At 48.3% G+C, this 22,205-nt stretch overlaps 1 protein-coding gene across 1 annotated transcript in view; it reads left to right on the top strand.

The window, feature by feature from the left end:
* The window catches only part of EHD4 (EH-domain containing 4), an 88,064-nt gene extending 66,751 nt beyond the window's left edge, over window positions 1–21,313 (top strand). The window contains exons 4-6 of the mRNA XM_010848007.1: window positions 1,363–1,775; window positions 10,285–10,449; window positions 17,399–21,313. Coding sequence (XP_010846309.1) covers window positions 1,363–1,775; window positions 10,285–10,449; window positions 17,399–17,935 — 1,115 coding nt within the window. The 3' untranslated portion in view covers window positions 17,936–21,313. The remainder of the gene's footprint in view (window positions 1–1,362; window positions 1,776–10,284; window positions 10,450–17,398) is intronic.
* The last annotated feature ends 892 nt before the right edge of the window (window positions 21,314–22,205 follow it).

Below are 22,205 nucleotides of genomic sequence, written 5' to 3'. Positions count from 1 at the left end.
AAAGTGAAGTCGCTCAGGTTGTCTACTTGAAAGTTATACAGTTGTGTCCGACTCCTAGCGACCCCATGGACTGCAGTCTACCAGGCTCCTCCATCCATGGGATTTTCCAGGCAAGAGTACTGGAGTGGGGTGTCATTGCCTTCTCCGTTTAACATTGTAAGTGAATGTTATCATGCTATACATGTCCTTTTGAAACTGATTTTTTGTGTGTGTGAGATTTGCCTGTGTTGACAAGTGAAAATCTAGTTCACCCTCGCCGCTATGTGGTATTTTGTTATTTAAATAAACTACACTTCATTTTTTTTTAAGTATTTGAAGCAAAGAAGGTCAACTGAAAATTTCTTAAAGGTACAGGTTGGGCACGTCAATGTTCATCACATTATTCTCTAGACTGTTATATGTGTTTGAAAGTTTTCCAGATCTAAAAAAAGAGGCAAGAGCGTGAAAAGTAGGGTCAGGAAATATCCCTTTTGGGTTCTGACTGCACTGCTTTGAGGCTTGATTCTAGAGCTAATCAGCCTTGAGAATAAAAATAAGCCCGGGAGGCTGGCCCCTTCTGTTTGCTTCTCATGGGACTTACCTCCCTGAGAAATGCTCAAAAGCCTTGACCACAAGCCGAGAGGAGTGTTGATTTGGGTGCATGATTTGGAGTGTGTTGGTACACAGCCAAGGTAAAATAAACAGAATTGTCATGGGTCTGGTCATTTTTAGAAAGAAATTGGCAAGAGACCATTTCATGGAATGGCTGTGAAACACAATTTTAAAAATATTTACAACATACGTAAGATATAAATAGTCCAAATGATAAATATAGGTCATGGTTTTGGCCAGGTCAACCTCTGATCTCCTTAACACTCTTAAATTTAGATAGATGGAAATTTCCCTTTTGTGGTACTTCCTGTACACTCCATGAGACTTCAGGTGGCCACTAGGTTTCTTCCTTCTCCAGCTCTGCTACTTTCAGAAAAGTGAGACTTTAGTAGAAATTGAGAGCTTTTGACCCATGGCCTGTATTTTTTCAGGGCCATCACTCAATTTTGCCATTAAACCAAAAGACCGTACTAGGTGAAACAAGAGACTCCTGGGGGCTAAAAGAAATTACAAATATGGAAGCAAGCATTGCCCAATTAGAGTGACCACAGTATCCCCTGGCACGGCCCATGCAAGGACTCCCAGCATCCCCAGTGTTAACTCTATGCATCCAGCCCAGGGGGCCCCGTTTGAAACAATTTTCATATCATGAGTCCTCCCCTTCCTCCAGCTTGAAGATGGGGCACTCTCCTTGGCAGCTGCTGGAGACCCAGGTGGTTCTGAGCCCCCGTAGTAGTCGGCCGCACTGACCTGCCCCTTCTCTCCCCACAGGGTATGACTTCTGCCAGGTCCTTCAGTGGTTCGCTGAGCGGGTGGACAGGATTATCCTGCTCTTTGATGCACACAAACTGGACATCTCGGACGAGTTCTCAGAGGCCATCAAGGCCTTCCGGGGCCAAGACGACAAGATCCGTGTAGTGCTGAACAAGGCCGACCAAGTGGACACACAACAGCTGATGCGAGTCTATGGGGCCCTCATGTGGTCCCTGGGCAAGGTCATCAACACACCTGAGGTGCTACGCGTCTACATCGGCTCCTTCTGGACGCAGCCCCTGCAGAACACTGACAACCGAAGGCTCTTCGAGGCCGAGGCCCAGGACCTGTTCAGAGACATCCAGAGCCTTCCCCAGAAGGCGGCAGTGCGCAAACTCAATGACCTCATCAAGCGAGCGCGGCTGGCCAAGGTAAGCTGGAGACCCCCAGCAGCAGCCTGGGCAGGGAGTCTTCCCACACGCACCTCAGGCGGAGGTTCTACTCCAGGAGCCTCAGGGAACAGGACATGGAAGGGTTATGAAGCAAGCCTGACAATCAGTATCTTCTTTAGATTCTGGCTCCTACCTCTGTGATCTTGGGCAAATGACTCCTTTCCAAGCCTGACTCAGTCTATAAAATGGAACTAGTAAGAGCACATCCCAAGGTGCTTGGGAGGGTTGTGTGACCTGGGGCAAATGACTCCTTTCCAAGCCTGACTCAATCTATAAATTGGAACTAGTAAGAGCACATCCCAGGGTGCTTGGGAGGGTTGTGTGACCTGACTTGCAGAGTGCTTGACGTAGCACCCGGTACTTGGGGAAATGCATGCACTCACCACCTGGATGCTGCTGCTATGTTAGGATGGCAGGAAGATAACCCACCGAACCAGAGAAAGGTGGCGTTGGTGGGACCATTGGGGTGCCGAGGGACCAGCACTTGTCACCCTGTGCCTAAGGCATGGAGCCCTGCGTCACACGAGGGCACAGAGAGGTCACAGGAGGTTGGCTCAGCCCAGCTCACCAACTATGCCATTTCGGGAGGGGGTACACCATATCCCCATTCTGGGCTGTGGTTCGCACTCTCCAGCCTCATGGCTGAGCCTTTTAGCAGCCCCAGGAATCTGTGCCTCCAGGTGGTGGGCAGTGATCTGACCACCCTCGTGTTAACAGCATAGTCTATTTTGCTGTGCCTCTGAAGAGAGGGGAGCATGTGACTCCTCTAAGAAAAAGTACAGAAAAAAAAAAAGGTTCTTTAAAAACTGTATGTACATTTCATAAAATGATAGTCCTCTAACACCTAATACCATAAGTGCCTCTAGAGTTTATCTAGTCCCAGTGATCATCAGAAGCACCCAGGAGCTTTAAGCAATGTAAGTTCCCAAGCCCTGCCCCAGAGCCTCTGATTGGGGGTAGAGTGTGTGTGTGTATGTGTGTCTGTCTGTCTGTCAGTCTGTGTGTCTGTGTGTGTGTGTAAAGCTCCCCCAGTGATTCTGATGATCAATCAAGTTTGGGAACCAGAGGTCTTTAGTGACAAAGAACTAAATTCAGCCCTCCTGGCTTCCAGCCTAGCCTTCTGCTTTGGTCTTGTCCTTTCTGCTAGAAGCAGTCCCAGGCTCTGCCTCTCCAGATCCCTGGTCAGGAGGCCTCATTTTTCCTTCAGCTTCTGATGGCAGAACCTGCGTCTCCCCACTTCCTCTTGCTGCACCACGAGGGGCTTCTGCTCTGGCCTAGGGGCCCACAGGCCAGCCTTCTAGAGTCGACCATTACTTTGCCTACTAAGGTCAACAGCACCCTAGGCCAGGGCTGGGCAGCCTAGTCAGGTGAAGGAGGAGGCGCCAAACTCCCCTCTTCAGAATGGTGAGCTGTGAGTGCCCAGGTGTAGACACTGTGCCCTGAGAAGGGACCTGGCTGGGGTGGGGAGCAGGGAGGGCTCCACTGAGGGTGACCGTCGTGCAGGTGACCAGCCGTCCAGCCCCTCCTCACTGCCTGCATGCCTGTGTGCTCCAGGGCAGCATCCCTCCTGGCTGCGACCAAACACCCCACTGGCTGCGACCCCGCCCATCATCCCTGGATGGCTCTTTCCTCTTGCTCCCCCTAAGGCTTTTTCACACCCTCCATCCATGTTCAGCTGATTTGCAGTCACCTGTGCTCCTGAGTCACAGCTCTCTATCTTTTCTTCTCGTACAAGCTGCTTCCTTCCCGGAACAGCCACTTTTGTTCCAGTTCTGCAAGGCTTGTAAATCCACTAATTTACAGCTCTCCTGAGATGATTTCCCTCCCTGGCTCAGTGGCAGGAAGTCTGTTTTTGCCCGGTGAGTGACCCCCTGGTATGTGGTCTTTCTCTTCTCTAGCTGATATAACTGAACTTCACCTTCAGGGTATGTAATACCCAAAATGATTGTATAACCAAGGCTGGTAAATGATGTCATAGCCTTTGCAGATCTCAAGATCTTTTAAACTATTTTTAAATGCCCATGGACTTTTTTTTGTTTTTAATTTACCAGGCATCGCTGAGGGCCTGGTAACTCAAGATGCAGCTATGTTTGATCATATAAATAAATAAAAGGCAAAAGGCTCACTGGGAGTGCCAAGCGCATGGGATTTTGCTGCCATCCTGGCACCTTGGGCCCTGTGAAGGGGCTGGCGTGGCCTGGGTTTAGAGGCACAGAATGCTGCTGTGCCTGACACGGGAATAATGAAAGCCCTTGTGTAGAGGCAGGGGGTGGGGGCAGGGGGCAGTCAAATTGCTGAGCTTACTTCTAGGAAAAAAGCTTGTCTTCTTTTTTTTTCTTCCTAAGAATAGTATCTGGCTTGTTCCTTTTCATAAAGGAAAATGTTTGAAGTACGGATGTTTCCAGCCTGAGCTGTGCCAGTGTGTTCCTGGGGCGGCACCAGGCTGGCAGGGGGGCAGGAAACAGTCTCAGGCAGAGAAGCTGAACTCAGCACAATAGCCTTGACCACTAACCAGTGCCATGCACTTCATACACTGTCTGCAGTTTTATGTTCCATTTGTGAACTTGTTGCTGAAATGGACAAGGGGTCACCTGAGCTTTACGCTTTGAAGTGTGCCTGTTTCATAAAAATGCTCTTGGGTTTTGATATATTCATCTCTCTTTCTCCTGATCCAGCTTTCCTTTGGCAGGCCAACCTTGACTGAGGGTCTGTAATGTTCTAGAAGCCCCATGATTTGCATTGCATGTGTTATTTCATCTGATCCTGCCCACAGTATGCAGAGTTGGACATTGATTTCTCATACAAGGGAAATGAAGCTCAGAAAGGTGACCTGACTTAGCCAGGACTTCCCAGCCTGAAGTTGTAGATTCAAACTCCAGTGGGCCTGACTCCCTGGTCCGGAAAACATTCACCTGAAATGCAGCGTGGACAGCATCTGTTGGTCTTTACTATGCCCTAGCTTTCTGCATTAATCTGTCATTCTGACTATTCAATAATATTCTCCATCCACATAAACCCTACAAAGTTTAGAAGTTTGTCAAGCTGTGATTTTGAAAGTATGCAAAGGATAAGATTCCAGATGTCACCTGGCAGGTGTCAGATCTGTATTGGTATGTTGTTGTTTAGTTGCTAAGTTGTATCCCACTCTTTTGTGACCCCATGGACTGTAGCCTGCCAACTCCTCTGTCCATGGGGTTTCCAAGGCAAGAATACTGGAGTGGGTTGCCATTTCCTTCTCCAGGGGATCTTCCCAGGGATTGAACCTGCATCTCCTGCCTTACAGGCAGATGCTTTACCACTGAGCCACCAGGGAAGCTCTGAGTTGGTGGGTGGAGTGTTTCTATTATAGACCACCATAATTAGGTAGAATTAGTGGCCCATCCAGAAATAAAAGCCAGAAATGGCATTGTTAATGTCCTGCTGAGTTCTGCAGTAATCCAAGTATCATAAATATGACATTTCCCATAATATGAAAAATGGCACTCTTACTAAAGATCTCTTGAAACTTAATGATTTCCCTACTTTTTCTATTTACATTTTTTCCCCCAGTCCTTTATTTCAAGGAACAGGAAATCTTTAGAGTGGGTTTTTTTGGTTAGCCTCAAAGAGTATATATCTTATGATATCAGTAGACATCTTTCTTTGAAGACTGTTCATAATCTCAGATGCCAGTCAAGTTTCATTTCATGATTTTTTAGAGTAATCTGTTTGGGGAAAGCCCGCACCAAAGGTTTAGAAGATAAGAATTTACTTTTATCCAGTATCATTAAAATAGCCAAGTTAAATAAAGTTCACGGACTTTCCTGGTAATCCAGTAGTTAAGACTGCCTTCCAATGGAAGGGGTGCAGGTTCGATCCCTGGCTGGGGAGGTAAGATCCCACATGCCTGGCAACAAAAAAACCAAAGCATAAAAGAGGAGCAATATCATAAAAAATTCAATAAAGACTTGAAAAACTTGGTCAATGTAAAATTTTTTTTTAATGAAATAAGGTTCAAACTCTAAATCATAGTAGTTTGTGGGATAAATGCACAAAGATAAAAAGCAAGGCAAGTTTACTGTAGGACCCCACCTTTTATAAAGACACTGCTCACGAATAGGAAAGGTTCCCACCCACTTGGAGACCTTTGTTCAGTAAAAAAAAATGAGTCAATGTTTGAGGAAGGAACAAACTAAAAATGAGAAAGGAAAGGAGAGGTCAGTGGTTTGGGGCATTTAGTATAGTTCTGTGGAATTTAGTTTTGTCTTCAAAGTGTGTTCTCCTCTTCATCATATGTGGCTTGGAGGACTGAGCTTTCCAGTCTGTCTGTACCGCCCATTCCTTCTGGGGGTGAAATTAGACATTTGGAAATTCGCCACATGGACCCAAGCTAAGTTATGTAAGAATCATTCTACGAGGGCTGGTAGCTGTCCTTTTGATGCTTAGTCTTCCAGGCGGTGTTTAAAAATAGCTCAGTCAGCAGCCTCAAGCTACTGGGGGTGTGTCAGTAGCTTGAGTCCTAGCTTGAGTCCGCACACACAGGGTAGCCTATCTCTTTGAAGGCTGACTCAGATGACTGGGTGGGCCCCTCGCATCCCCTTTAAGGCTCTTCAGAATCACATCCGCTATTGGTTCCAGCTTTGATTTCAACAGAATAAGGAACCCAAGTGGGAGCCAATCAGCTGCATCTTGAAGCCTCACACTTACTATCTCATGGGTTCATCTTCTAGGTCTTCAGTTTATGAACTAAAGTTTTTATATCATAATAAATCCACTTTTAAAATGCGCTGATCCCCACAGGTTAAATGTTCTATGCAGGTTTCCAGCTGGACCTGCAAAGGTGCAGATCTCTATCAGGTCATATTAAACCTGGGCGACCCTGAGGTTTTCCATGCAGAACCATGTTTCCTGGCCTGACTGGCTCCACATCGCTCACCAGTATCCAGATTCCATAGGCCTTTCCATTCCTACTGTCCATGCGTGTTGCAAGCTTCCCACACTCACTGCTGCGATTGCCCTCCAAGCCCACGGTAGTTATAGCCAGTATCTCTCTATGTAAATGCTTCTCAGCATTGGATATACAAACACTTGTTACTGGACGTAGTTCATGAGATTGTGGCAGAGTATAGATGTGAACTATAAATCCATGTTCATTTAATCCATCTTTCTCTGCTCATTATTAGCCCAGAAAAAAAAAAAAAAAACCTGACATTTTGAGCCATTTGGCTTACCCTTGGTCATCACCATTTGATGAGTAGGGACTTTTCTAGTTTTATACAAGGGAAAGGGTGAATTGGACAAGATAAAAACGTTCAGAAGTTCAACAGGGCTCAGTGCCATTTGCTTGTGAATGAAGAACTTGAAACCCAGATTAATCATGTTACTATTTAAATATGGAGAGTTTATTCATTGTTCTGTAAGGACAAATTAGCCACAAGCCACCTCTGGTGTTACTACCCCTCCAGCTACAAGTGTCTGGTCATTGATCAATTAACATTTTTACTCCTCTTTCTCATGGACAAAGTGCTTTCAAATACATGCTCTCTCTTGATTCTCATAACCACAAACCTGTGAGGTAAGGGTTGTCAGCTCCAGTTTGTGGGTGAGCAAGCAGAGGCCAGGGAAGGGACAGCTCACCCAGAGTTGTCCAGTGAGCGAGTGGGCAGTGGTGGCCTGACCCAGCCTCCCAAAACGAGGTCCTATCCTGCCCACCTCCGCTTTATCCTATTCCTCTTCCTCTTGATTAATTTTCTCTGATTATAAACAACAAAGAGTCAGACTGTCTCTACCTCCTTCTGAGGACCCTCGCCAGATCTGGCCCTCGGTCCTGTGTTATTTGGGGACACACCTTTGGACACATTAGGGCAGGAGGGAGCTTTTCAAGTTGAGTGGGGATTTCAGCCACCCTGGCTGCCCCTTGTTTACGACGGGCTCTTAGAAACTCACAAGACTCAGTCCTACTAGAAGACTGCAGTCTTTACTGACATCATGTGCCATAATGCATCCATTTCTTTGAGTCTGGGGAGAGAAGAGTACGTGATCTTTCCAAAGCTTCCCTGTGAGTTAGGAACAATCAGAAGCCAAACCTCATAGTTGTTCCATTGGACACAGTTTGGTGTAAATTCCAGATTTCAGCAGCATCAGTACAATTTTTCATTCACACCCAGAAAAAGTAGTTAACAAAAAGTTGATTCTGTAAGGTAGGGAATGAGGCAGATGAATGCTACTGCCAGCCGGGCATCTCCTAACTAGTTGTATGACCTTGGGTCATATGAATTTCCTGGAACCAGGAATTCAATCAGTTTAAAGGAACCCCTTCTAGATTTAATACTCTGTGATTCTAAGGATTGTAATTTGCCTCATAACATGATAATCTTCTTAAAGGCAGGGCCCATGCATCGAATCTGACCCCGGGTTATTGTCTTAGGATGCCCAGGGAAAGCCAGGAGGGGGCGACCATGCAGAGCCAGGACAACAGGAGACTTCCCCAGAACAGGCCAGTAGAGCTTCCTGGAAGTGGAGGTTGAGGCTGAGAGCAGCGTGTAGCATGAGCAGGTCACCTGCGGTCACGACTCAGGTAATGCCAGACAGGTGGGAGGAGGCGGGCCCTGAGGCCTGGCATCCAAGGGTGGCCCATTATCCAGCAGCCTTAGTCATCAGCAGTGAGCACCGCGAGGGCAGGGATGGAGAGCAGGCGGCGGGGTGGGGAGAGCTGTGGCAGGGGCATATCGCCTGCAGCCCAGCCCAGGGAACACAGGCCCCTGGGGATCAGGCGGTGTTCAAGAACAAGGTGCCAGTCCCATGGACTGGGTGGAAAGTCAGCCTTCCCTGGACAGGGCCCTGGCAGCTGCCCCAGATGTGGGCTCTGGGAAGGGGTCTTGGAAAGATGCCCTTGTGGATAGAAGGCTGAGCAGGTGGGGGTACTTGCTCCTTTAGCTGGGAGGAACCTTCAAAGCAGGGCAGGTGGAGAGAGGGGTCCACAGGTCCAGAGGTTCCAAGAGGGCCAAGACCAAGGAAATAATGCAAGGACAGCTGGTGACAGCTCATTCTTCCCAGGGGAAGGTGACAACCCCTCCAAGTCCTTGGAGCTACACAGGCCCTCCCCCGCCCCATCCAAACCAAGCCAGGTATTCACTAATCCAGCCAAGGAAATTACCTGTCTTACAAGTGTTAATACTTATTCATCATATCTTCAGGAATGCAGTTAAAGCCCATGATTCTAAATAAAAGGATTCCCAAACCTTGGATTTCTCTAGTTATCTTGAAGAACTGTGCGAATATTTTAAGTTGTTTTAATTTGAAAAGTAAGTTTACCAGTGACAGGAAGGTGTAAAAGCATCTCTCCCAATCTATTGTTGCTGCTGCTGTTGTTCAGTTCCTAGGTTGTGTCCAACTCTTTATGACCCCGTGGACTACAGCACATCAGGCTTCCCTGTCTTCCACTGTCTCCCAGCGTTTGTTCAAATTCATGTCCATTGAGTCGGTGATGCTATCCAGCCATCTGTCCCAGTCATACTTGCAGAAATAGCCAGGCAGCACAGAGTGTGCTTATGTTAAAATGACCTTTATACAGGAGGAGAAGTTAGCGTTGTCTGGTCCAAACATGTCAGCATTTGCACTATGCATGCACTTTAGTGTTCAAATCTTAGCAAAATGTTTTTGGCTGTGCCTGGTGTATATCCATACACAGAGGCCCTCAACTGAGCCATGGAATGTATCTGCTTACCCCCTCTATTCAATTTTCATTCTTCCACAAGATTATAGCAGGCATCTGTTTTCTTTAATAGAATTTTCCATAGCTACATAGTCATTTTCTTTTTGTAATCACTGCCTTGTTTCTCATCTTTTCTTATTTATTTTCTTGGCTTCTAAATCACTCTGTAGAATTCTAGATATACAAAGAGAACCTTATGAGCGTTTTTTAACATCCTAAAGTTGGAAATCAGTAGAAGGGTGGAAATTTTAGGGAAGGAGGTGACACAAGCCAGGCAGAGCCCTCCCATCGGAATTCACCACCCTTTGGGTAACAGTGCCAGGCCAGCTAACCCTAAGTGACCAAGGTTTCTGGGGCTCCCCCATCATGTACTAGGTCTCCCTCTCCCACAGGGCACTTCTGTTTTCCAGCCTGGTCCTAGGCAGCTGGTCTTGTGCCGAAATGACCTCAGTGATCTTGAGATCTAAACTGTCTGAAGGGAAGTTATGGGAGTCCTCATCTCACTGTTCACTGGGCACAGATTTCCATGCCCATCAGCCACTTCCATCAGCCTCAGCTTCATTTCCTGGTGCTCCTATATACCAGCCCTGGTGAACCTTTCTCTTAGGTTAGTCACCAGAACCAGGCTGTTTCCCACCCAGCACCCCCATCCCTTTCCACCAGGTTCTCACCCTCCTCCTGTCCCAAGGACCATGGCCCTTGGGGTGCCTGTTATGTGTTACGATGCATAAAGATGCCATCTTGTTTGCATCTCTGTTCTAAATGGCACGTCCTCACTGACATATACCCCTTCAGGTACATGCCTATATCATCAGCTTCCTGAAGAAGGAGATGCCAAGTATGTTTGGAAAAGAAAACAAAAAGAGAGAACTTATCAGCAGGTTGCCAGAAATCTACATTCAGCTACAGCGAGAATACCACATCTCTGCAGGGGACTTCCCCAAGGTCAAGGCCATGCAGGTACGGAGGCCCATCACAGCATCACCGGTGGGGTTGGAGGGGCACTGCCACCTGGTCCCGCTGGTTTCTGGGTACACATGTGGGTTTCGTGGTTTAGAATGGAGGAGAACGCAGTGTTTTTGTCTTCCTAGTAATCCATGATTATAGGCGCCTGTGAATAAAGCAGAAATTGCCTGCCTCCTGAAACATTTAAACAAAAAGGGGAAATATTTCAAAAAGTAAATTAAGCTTGCCTGAAAAAATCCTCTGATAGCTAGCTTCCTTAGGCTGTGTTCAAGGTTGTTTTACACTGAGGTGGTACCTCTTTTATTAGAATCCCAGAGCCTTTAGGGAATTAGAGCTGAGAGTGACCTTGGAGGTCAGCTTCAGGGGGCCTTCTCAAACCGGCCCGCCCCAGCACTGCTCCACGTGATTATGTGCTTGGGCAGTGTTGCCGCTGCAGGCTCAGGAGCCCAGTGAGAAGCCATGGTGGGCTGTGGCCGTGGCTGGAGTCCACTGGGGACAGTGAGCTGTGCTCACTGAAGGTTTTCCTGAAAGGTCAGCTTCAGGCAGCCTTTGTCCTAATTTCAGAGTCTCACTGCGTTGTGTCTGGGCAGGCCCAGATGACTCCGAGCAGATGCTGCCACCCTGGCCTGACCAATATGTCCACCTTCTGGCAGTGGTGTTTGGTAACCGCTGATTTCAACACTGACCTTATCCTCCCTACCTGCGAGGAGGGAGGCCAGTGAGGCCGCCCCATCTGGCTCCTCAGAGAGCTGGACCATCTCCTTGTCTGGTACAAGGAACCATCTGCGCTGGAGGCCACAGTCCTCTCTGGAAAGCAGGCAACATGGTTCAGATTCCTGCAGCCAGCAGCCAGTAGTAACTGGAACAAGTGAGGCAGGCAGGCCAGGTGAAAGGAAACCAGGCCATCCACCTCTTATTTTCTCACATTTGATAGAAATGTGGGTTCTGAGGAATATGTCTCTACCAAGAGGAAGAGAGTTCTGCAAGTGCGATGAGAATCTGTGGGGCCCACGGCGGGAGCAGATTGGGGAATACCTACTCCCTCCTCAGTGGGGAGGCCCTGTCCTCCCAGTGGTCACTGCCCTATGAGAGTGCAGATCTGGATGGTTCATGAGAAGCTGGAGATCTGGATTTGTATGTGAAGGCCCCTGGTTTTCAGATTTTGGCTCTGAATTTCAAAGAACACTACCTGGGCCAAAGAGAGTTTACAACACACTGGCCACACCCTGGAGACTCTGGGCCTGTGAGCCTCGGGCCAGCCTGCAGGGGGGAGGGGGATGGGAGGAGGAGGGATCGGTAGTGGAGGCAAGATCAGGCCTCAGGAGGGGCAGCGTCAATCCTGAGGGGTTTGTTAATGTTAACTCTCTATATATAAAGTACATGCTAAATTTGGAGTGGGTTACACTTACTGTTGCAATGCCTGGGATCAAGGTGAATGCATCTGGTAGATAAGATCTGGTCAAAAATGGTCTAGTCAGCTTAAAAAATATATAGAAATATATATATACATATAATTTTTTTTAAGTGAAATTGATACTCCTGTACTGAGATGATAGATTGGATTTTTTTTTTTTTCTCGTCACAAGATGGCTAATTTGAGGGTTCCTGGGGCCTCTTCCTGAGTAGGTTCTGCTTTAACTGGGTTATGCCCTGCACCCCATGACCAAACTGAAGGACAACTGTTCCCTTGCGTCCTTCAGATACTTTGGAAGGGAAATCGGTCTCTTGACCAAACTGGTAGCTGTGAGTAAATACACTGTGTGCACAGTGGCCTAACGGGGCGTCCAAGCTTTGTCGTCTCCTGAGGCTCCTTCGATGCCCCACCCACAAAGCACTGCTCCTGAGGCCCGAAGGCTTCCTGACAGGCCCCCCTGCCTGTCCCCGGGGAACTTCCGTACAGAGCAAGTGACCTTTGCGACCAGAGCTGCTCCTGAGCATGCTCGCCTGGGCCTGGCCAGTCAGAGGGCCACCAGGCCTCTCTGAGCTGGTCACCAGGGGCAGTCCCCCACCTCAGGTCTCAGGAGCAGCCACCGCCCACGTAGCTGGGTGACATAGGAAGGACCTGAGCCTCCCCTGAGAACCCTGTGGTCAAGCCGCACCCCAGGCGCTTTAGCACCATCACTGGACACCTGGGGGGCCCGTCACCTGTGTTCTTTTATGCATTCACCTAAGAAAAGTAAGTCTACTATGGCCAATCACTGTTCTAGGCCCCTGGAATAAACCAGTGAGTAAACAGCAAAAAATAAAAATCCTTGTCCCCCGTACAGAGGTCCAGTCTGGGTTACAGCCTGTGCTGTACAGTGACTGGCAGTGACATTTTGACAGCAAAGCCCTTTGTTGGGCCATATGCTCCTTGTTACAGTATATGTGTCTTTGAGCTTTGGTATAATTAATTTATTCAGTGTCTTATTTAGTGCCTCCCATAGAACGCTGTTACTCCATGAAGCCAGTGACCCGTGTCCTTTTCTTGGCCATATCCCCAGCTCCTGGGGTATCACAGGCACTCAGCAAGTATGTGTTGAGTGAGTTAATAAGTTAGTGTATGTTTGTTTATATTGTAGCAGGCTCTAGGGTAGTGAGTTTCTCAGACCCTGATCTAGACCTGACTCTCACAGGGCTTATAGACCGGTGGTTTCTGGAGCAAACTCCTGGAAGGTGGCCAAGGATTCTTCCTTGGGAAGCCAGCCAGGCCTTGATCGCGTCACCCCAGTCCTTCAGGGAATCCCCAAGGAACAAGGCAGGCCTGAAGCCCGAAGGGCACGCTTACTACACAAGCTAGTTTGCCGTCAACCAGGAAGCTCTGAGGGTCTGGGTGTGGGTCAGGGCCTCTGAGCATCTGTCTTTCCAGTCACAGACAGTCAGCCTTCCTGTGTATGGACAGTGCAGGGGCAGAAGGTTGGAGATGATTATGGTTTTGGCACATCCCAGGGTCTCGCAGAGAGCTCACCGGGGCCAGCTTTAAGTCTCTGCTGTCCCTGTGCTCTCATGGACCAAGCTAGGCAGGGTGACTCTTCTCCGTAGCCAAGAGCCAATTGTATTTTGCAGGCTTTTGCCTGGTGGTGGGGGAGGCCAATGACCTGCAGTGCACCTGCCTGCCTGGGGAGGGAATCTGATTTGCTGCAGCAGCATGTCCAACCATGCTGCAGAATGAAGGGAGCAGTGGCAGGACCACCTTGATGGGTGGTACAGTTATCCTTCTTGGAGAACAGGGCCTTACAGCTGATGTTTAGCTGCCAAGTTGTGTCCCACTCCTTGGAGAACTGGTCCCCCACAGCTGATGAGTTGGCAGCATTTCAACAGCAGAGGGCAGCAGAGCCATCCCTACCGCCCCAACCCTCCCAGGGGTTTCCAAAATGCTTCTGGTACATGCTGGAAGTGGGTGGGTAGGGGAGAGCCCAGCGAAAGCTGGGCTGGGACTGATCTTTGTCTCTTGGGAGGGAGTTCCAGGATCCCAGGCTTGGTGGCTTGGATGGATACAGTTGTTGATGGGTAAATCTTTATAAATTCCCCAGTATATGTTCATCCCAATAACAAGTCTTGGAGCTACCCTGGGGAGGGCAGGGATGGCGTGGTTTAACTTGGACCGCACCCCATCCCCAGCCAGGACTGGGCAGGCGGGTACAGCACACATGAGCATAGAGCTTACTTCCTTTGTGCCCTCCAGGGCGGGAATGGCTGCTGCTGCTGCTTCCTGTCGACCTCTGCAAATATGTGGCCATTTCCCCTGGCATGTTTTCCAGGGATTTGCAGCCTGAATCCACGTCCCCTGCAGGCGGGTGGAAAGTTTGGGCGGGCACCACCCTCGTTCGTCTGCTTGGCCAGACACAGAGGCTCTGTGTGCGCCCAGAGCTCAGGCTCATTCATGAGGAAATAGGGTAGGTGTTGTGCACTCAGGGGAATCCAGACTTGTTTACCCCAGCAGCACTGGGATTTTTGTGTAGGCTGCCTGCTTTCTCTTCTCAGTCCCCTTGGCTGACCAACCGAGATGCCAGCAGCAGGAGCCCAAAGTGTTGGCAGCATCATTTGCTGCTGATGTTAGGGTGACATGCAGGTGACTGTGGTCTGTCAGTGAGGATGGAGGACATGAAAACTGGAAGGTACCTTAGAAACCAGACCTGTGCTGACTCACTGCGCTGAGCTGAGTGCAGGCTGCTGGCCAGGTGTCAGCCCAGCCCAGCCTGCTCGGACAGCCATAGAGCGTGCTGCTGAGAAGAGTGTTGGAGGCGCCTCTCCTGAGATCTGCCAGCTCTGTCCCCTCCACCATCTGAAGCTCAGGACTCCACTTTTGAATAACAGCACAGAATGTCTGCCCTGCCAACATACCCTTGAGACCCCAATTTTGATTCTCCACTGAAAACAACCTAAATGTCCAGCTACGTGGAACAGGATAAAGGAGGAAGGACCCAGCTATACAGTTCATTATCATGTTGCTATTAAGAATAAGGTTGTGTATTTTATATATAGTGGTGTTATTCCCATTCTCCTAATTTATCCCTTTCCCTTCTTCCCCCTTGGTAACCGTAAGTTTGTTTTCTATATCTGGAGTCTGTTTCTGTTTTGCAAATAAGTTCACTTGTATTATTTTTTGGATTTCACATATAAGTGATATCGTATGATATTTATATTTCTCTTAGTTCATTTAGTATGATAATTTCCAGGTCCATCCTTGTTGCCACTAATAGCAATATTTCATTCTTTTTTATGGCTGAGTAATAACAAGATTTTGCTGTAGAGCACAGGGAACTACATTCAATATCTTATAACAACCTATAATGGAAAAGAATCTGAAAAAGGTTATGTATATATAAAACCGAATCACTTTTTTATACACTAACACAATCTCGTAAGTCAACCATAGTTCAATTTTAAAAATTAAATCAGATAAAATTTTAAATTTTTAAAAAGGTTGTATAAAACTGATATCATAAAAAGGTATGATACATTATTTCTTTAAACTGCAGGTTGTTAAATAGTTTTGTCTTATTTCAACTGAAGAGTGTGTGTGTGTGTGTGTGTGTGTGTGTGTGTGTTTATTAAAATGGCTGTAAATGTATCCCCCCCAAAATGTTAGCAAAGGTGGTTGCTGGGTGATGGTATTATAAGTGATTTAAGATATATTTTGCTTACTAGTTTTTCCCGTTATTTACAATGAAAGTGTGGTATTTATGGTGACACAGAGTTGCATTTTTTTTCTAACTGCCTGTCCCATGACTTCTGTCCAGAACAGTCAGGTCCGAGGGGTATGTATGTGAAAGCTCTTGCCCTCGGGAGTCTCCCTGCCTCGTGTCCAGAAAACCACACCCCTGGATGGCCCCTCCCTGGCCCTCTGGGATTGTCCAAACAGAAATACTTCACATAGAGCCCAAATAAAAACCACCATATCTGGAATTCTTTGCATTTATTTGGCAGAACTGCTGTAAAAGACATTTTCACTAGATTTTTCAGGCCCCTTTTAAAAATCCCCTGAGTGACTCTCACAGTTCAGGACCAGAGAGGATTTGTCTCTTGTGATAACCAGGTGGTTTTTCCCCTCCTACAGCAAAGGGGTACGATCCCTGGGCCCCAGCCAGGGCAGCTGAGGAACATAGCCTTTCACAGTCTTCATTGTCTAATGTGATGGTTCCTTCCCTCTTTCTTTCAGTTTCTTGTCTTTTCCCTTTGTTAGTGACTTTATTCTATTTTATGTTATCATTATTTCACTGTAAGCTAAGTCAAGCCCTTTTTGAAATATGAGTTCCCTGAAGGCAGAGACTGTGGCTTTTCATATTTAAATTCCTGAACAGGGCCTGGCATGTAACAAATGGTCAGTAAATGTTGGATTAGATGGATGAATGGATGGATGGATGGATGGATGGGTGGAAGGAAGGTGAGTAACCAAGGAAAACCAAAGCAGGAAGGACTGTTTCTACAAAGCCATTCACAGAACCTCTGTGGCATCTGCAGTCGGTTCCCGTCCTGGCCAGGTGATTGCCACATCCACTAGAGCCATCTCCAGACCCTGTGCTCTGCTCCACCAGCCCTCCTGGGAGATGGAGCTGAGACTCACCCTCATCCCACTAAGACCTCTCAGCTCTGTTGGCTGCATTTGTACTTGCCCTTCCCATCCCTGGTGACTCAGATGGTAAAGAACCTGCCTGCAATGCAGGAGACCTGGGTTCAATCCCTGGGTCAGGGAGATCCCCTGGAGAAGGGAATGGCAACCCACTCCAATATTCTTGCCTAGAGAATTTCATGGATAGAGGATCCTGGCTACAGTCCATGGGGGTCGCAAAGCACTGGACATGACTGAGTGACTAACACTTGTCATCCCTCCTCCTCTCTCTCACCAGTTTCAACTTTTACATATTTGTGCCGTAAACTATTTTTTAACTGGTCACCATAATCTTTCGGTAATGATTTTTACTTAAATAGGTTCTACGGACAGCTCTATCACAGCTTCACGTTACAGCACTAAGAGGCTAGCTGAGTGGCAGGAGGCCTGGGCTCTGGTCTTGACTCCGCCAGTACATCCCTTGTGGTCTCTGTAGGTTACTGATACCTGCCCTTCCTAACTCTGAGCATTGTTGTAAAGATCAGCTGAAGTATGTAAGGTGTGTAAAATTCTTTAGAAGCTAAAATACTAGATCTCTAGAGTGCTTAAAAATAAAAAAGGCAGGGTGAAGGAATTTTGTCTCAAAGTCCTAGGGGTTCACTGTCCCTCATGCTGTTGCTAACCTCAGTCAGCTACTGCAGGAAAACATTGCATCCCATGTATCTTGCCTCTTGTTCCAAAAGCCACTCCTGGTGAGTTCAGATATGGGAACCATAGCAAAGAGAGAGCTCTGGACAGCCCAGTGTAGGGGCTTCCGGCTTTAAGGGATCATTTGTCCCCTCCAGCTACCCCTCTCCTTGTTTGCTTCCTGCAGAAGGGCTTTAACCAAGTCTGTGGTTTCTCCTTTTCCAGGAAAAGCTTGAGAACTACGACTTCACCAAGTTCCACTCGCTGAAGCCCAAGCTGATTGAGGCCGTGGACAACATGCTGACCAACAAGATCTCGTCGCTGATGAACCTCATTAGCCAGGAGGAGATGAGCATGCCCCCGCCGCTCGTGCAGGGTGGCGCCTTCGACGGCACGGCCGAGAGCCCCTTCAACCAGGGCTACGGGGAGGGCGCCAAGGAGGGCGCCGATGAGGAGGAGTGGGTCGTGGCCAAAGACAAGCCTGTCTACGACGAGCTCTTCTACACCCTGTCACCCATCAACGGAAAGATATCAGGCATCAACGCCAAGAAGGAGATGGTGACCTCCAAGCTGCCCAACAGCGTCCTAGGCAAGATCTGGAAGCTGGCTGACTGTGACGGCGATGGCATGCTGGACGAGGAGGAGTTCGCACTGGCCAAGCACCTCATAAAGATCAAGCTCAGCGGCTATGAGCTGCCCAGCAGCCTGCCCCCCCATCTCGTGCCGCCCTCCCACAGGAAGTCCTTGTCCAAGGCCGACTAAGGGGCAGACCACGCACAGGGAAGGCAGTGTGGGGCGGGAATCAGGGCAGCCTGGGCCCGAGGCCCACTCTGTCACCAGCTCACTGAGTGACCCTGGGCGAGACACTGCCTGCCCTGTGCCTCAGTTTCCCCATCTGTAGAATGGGAAGGGCAGACACTGGACCCTAGATCAGGTCCTTTTACCTTAAAATTCCCTGAGTTTCTATTAAAATACTGGGGAGAGGGGATGGATATGAAGTTTGAAGGGTTGAGAACAAAGGGAGATTCTAGGAAGGCTTCCAGGAAGTCCTTGGAAGCCTGGAGAAACTCGGATATGGAATCCCAGGAACCACAGGGAGTGAGCTGGGGGCACTGCTGGGCTCCACTGAACTGTTCATTGTTATGAGCCCAGCTCTCCCTCAGAGAGCAACGGGAGGCAGCAAAGACCAGCTTATTTATTTTGTTCCCTGCTTAATTTAGAGTGAAAAAAAAAAAACAGCAGAGGTTTCTGTTCTCTCCAAACCATCTACCAAAGAGAAGAGGGCTGCCCCGGCTTTGAGGGAAGGACACGCCTTGTCTGCACGTTCCCGTCCCTCTGCTGGCCAGCGGAGCAGGCAGCCAGGCCACAGGGAGTGTCCCCCACAGCATCCACTGGCCGGCCTTCCCAGGGCTCCCCCAACCCAAAGCTTTCCCAGCAAAGTTGTATTTGGTTAGAAATTTGGAACTCACAACCTTTACTAACCCCTGGCGAGATTTCTAGTATTCTAGTCACATTGAAATCTGAAGATGAGCTTTACTTGTCTGTCCAATCGTTTGTAGCAAAGACTATTTAAACTAGAGGAAGAAAAGAGGTGGCTTTCCCCAGTCCTCAGTTAGCGTGGTCACATGTCTCCAAGGCTCTTTGGTCGATGACAGGATTTAAATTCAGCAAAAACATGGCTTGGTGCATGTCCTGGCCCTGTGGACACAAAGGGAGTGAGGGGCCTGCCCACCCTCACTGGCTAGAAGGCAGAAGAAGTCGGTCTACTAGTGTTAGAAACTATTTTTGTAACAAGAAAATGGGCATTTTTATCATGTCCAGTTTTTAAAATACAGTTTCTGTATAAAGGATAAAGGCCTTTATGCAGAAATAAGATGGAATCTCTCATATAAAGCCTTTTCTTCAGAATCTATGTGGTTCGTACCATGGGTGCCTCATGAGGCAGGGTTTGGGCACTTAGCTGTACATCAGCTCCTGCGTGTTCTCTCTCCCAGGGCCCCTGTGTGAACCTCTCTGGACCACTCACCCAAACGCCTGTGGCAAGTGGAGATCAGCCTCTATGTGGGCTCCAGCTGCGGGATGCAGGTGGCTTTCCATGACCATTACTTATGCAGTAAGAGAGACATGGTATTTCATCACTATTGTGATGGCCACATAGCCTGGAACCTGCCGGCACCAAAAATGAAGGAAATCCAAACAGCCCCACCCAAGTCTTCCCAAAACCACATTTTTTTTCCCCCCTGATGTTATCAAGGGCAGAACTGCAGGTTTAAAAACATTTATTTTAGAGAAACATTTACCCAGATGCCAGCCCTCACGCTCCCTAGCTTACTTTCTAAATAATTTAGCTTTAAGAGAAGTAAATACATAACATGGTTTTAGTCTTAATGAGCACTTTGAAATTAATTAGACACATAGAAAAGAGACATTTGTAATTCCAGTACTGTAATCTGAGCAGATGGTTCTGTAAACACCTGAGGACCACCCAGGCATGTGAGCACAGTTGATTCCAGCAAAGGACAAGATTGAGAGAGAAGGAGAGAGAGTTCATTTGTCCAGAGGTTTGGAGATGCCAGAGTTAGCTGATTTCCACTCAGATTGATCCTGCTATGTTCAGCTGTCGTATATAAAGATAAATATATACACATATGTCCTGAGTATATATTTTTGACACTTGTTAATGTGTGTATATGTAGATTTTGTCTATATACTGACTTAGAGGAATATTGTTTTAGAGTAGCTGGAGAGGAGGTGTTTCTGATGCTATGAGGATAGAAACATCTCATGGGTGATCCCCACCCCACCACCCCATGACCTCTGGCAGGAGACCATCTATCAGCTAAATGCTGAGAAAAAAATGAAGAAAAAGGAATTTGTGTGTCCATTTTTGTTAATATCTTCTTTAAAAACCTGAAGTCACTCATCGTGAAAAGTTGATGGGAAAGAAAAACACTGGAAACTATTAGGAATGGCAGCCAAGTGAGGACCCTCATCTCCCCAGGACCTGCACAGAGTTCCTTGAGTCTGGATCCAAAACACCCGTTACCCCCTGGCCATGTGCAGCAGGGCTGGTAACACAGACCCCTCAGGATCTGGACACCTTGGCCGACTGTGTTGTCCTCCCAGTACCACCCGACTGTCCAGGAGCCCCCTCCCTAGAGCACTCACGGATGGCTGGGGGTTGGAAGCAACTGAACTCTAGAACTCTAAAACTCTCCATGCTGTCTATGACTCCACAGAAGAAAACCTAAGAATCTCAAGTCTGTTTTGTGTACAGCTCATGATCACAGAGTTCAGCTCTGTGGCCACACGCTGATGTCCAGCCTGCTTGGTGTCCTGCGTGGATTCTTTGCTCACCACATGCTTGGATGGCCCGGTGAGGGCGGGGGTGGGCACTCTTCCGTGGCGAGGGCCGTGCATTCAGTTGGCTTTTGCTTCTCTGGGGCTGAACTGGCTTCTCTGGAACACTTGTCATCGTGCAACAGGAATGCTTGGATTGAGGGCTGTGGCTCCTCCCACAGAGCGGTGGGCCTTAAGGAGTTGGATTCTTACTCCATATCATGGGACTCGTGTCCAGCTGGGTCAGAGAACGTGTGAGAAGAAGCCAAATGCCTTGTGCTCTCCTCCAACCCCCACTCCGCTTACAGGCCCACAGGAAAGGCCTCAGCAGAGCCCTGGCCCCACTGCTCCAACCACGGCCCTTCCCTGTCCACTGGGTCTCAGCAGCCGCCCCTGTAACACTGGGGGTGTCTTGTGCTGGAATCCACCATGTAGGATGGGGTTTAACCACCAGAGTCATGGCTTGACAGCCACCACCGGGACCTTTCCACTTGGCAGCTCTGCTCCTTCCTGATGCCCAGAGCAATGCCACGGACAGATTGCCTTGGAGATAACGAAAGCGTTTAAAGAGGCACTGTTTATTTCCTCCATGGAATGTGGCGGAAGAGTAACTTTCTTAGGACAGATAACCACTGCGTTTTTTTTCCAGGTAAACATGGGCCGAATTTAAGTGTACCGGGCGACATGTTAATTAGCCAAAAAATGCTATTAATACACAATGCTTCTATTTTTTTTGTAATCTTGTTTCAAAATATCAAAAAAAAGACAGTCTACTGATCAATAAACTTCTGAAAAAAGTCACTTTTTCCCGTTGGCTCTGGTTTTTCAGTGACTGTGTGCCAGTTGTCTTGGGAATAAAGCAGGCATCCCTTGGAACCGTTCTGAAACATGGCAGAGGAGTTAAGGGATGGGCATGCCCCTTGGCATACCATCCCTGTGACCCTTGTCTCGCATGTTCTCTAGGTGGGAGATGGGGGCTTCTTCAGCAGGAAAGCAGCTCCATCTGATGTGGGCAGAGGCCAAAGTCTGGAAGCAGGCACTGAGGGAGGTTTATGCACCGACCAAGAGTGACTGGAAGCCAAGACTGGAAGGGACCGTCAAGGAGACTCTTCTGAGGCTGGGGACGGGGCATCACTGGGCACTCAGGAGATGGCCTCTCTAGCACTGAGGCTGGCCAGACACCTGAGGGTGCCGTAGTGCTAGGATGCAACCCCTGGCTGACTGGCACTGCTCTACCTCTTGCCATGCCCAGCAGGTGCAGAGCACCCATAGTAGACATCTGGAGTTTTCACACTGGCTCCCACCTACCCTTTTAGTGATCCAGACTGGAATTTCCTTTTACAGGCCACTCTCTACTTCCCCACCGTCAAACTGAACGGTGAAGTTTGGGGAGACAGATCCCACTCCTCCTTTCCAGGATGAATCCTGATTGGCTGAGCCAATTAGAGTATTTCATCTACCTGGTCACAGAAATGGTTCAGAAATTGACATGTGATTATGAGAGGTCCCTCAGACTTCTTTCCAACTCTCAGGAAGATGTTGTGTCTTCTGAACCGTGCAGTTCAAAGAAGTGAGCCTATTGGCACAATATAAATAGCTGTGAGAGAAGTGCCCAGTGGTGCTGGAGGATTTAGGCTGGCAGCAACTACCCCAGGGAGCATGAAGATGAAGGAGGCATTGAGAAAGGCAAAGG

Source organism: Bison bison, unplaced genomic scaffold (assembly GCF_000754665.1).
Source record: "Bison bison bison isolate TAMUID 2011002044 unplaced genomic scaffold, Bison_UMD1.0 scf7180017864259, whole genome shotgun sequence".
Taxonomy (NCBI): Eukaryota; Metazoa; Chordata; class Mammalia; order Artiodactyla; family Bovidae; genus Bison; species Bison bison.
This window is presented reverse-complemented; position numbering and strand designations above follow the sequence as displayed.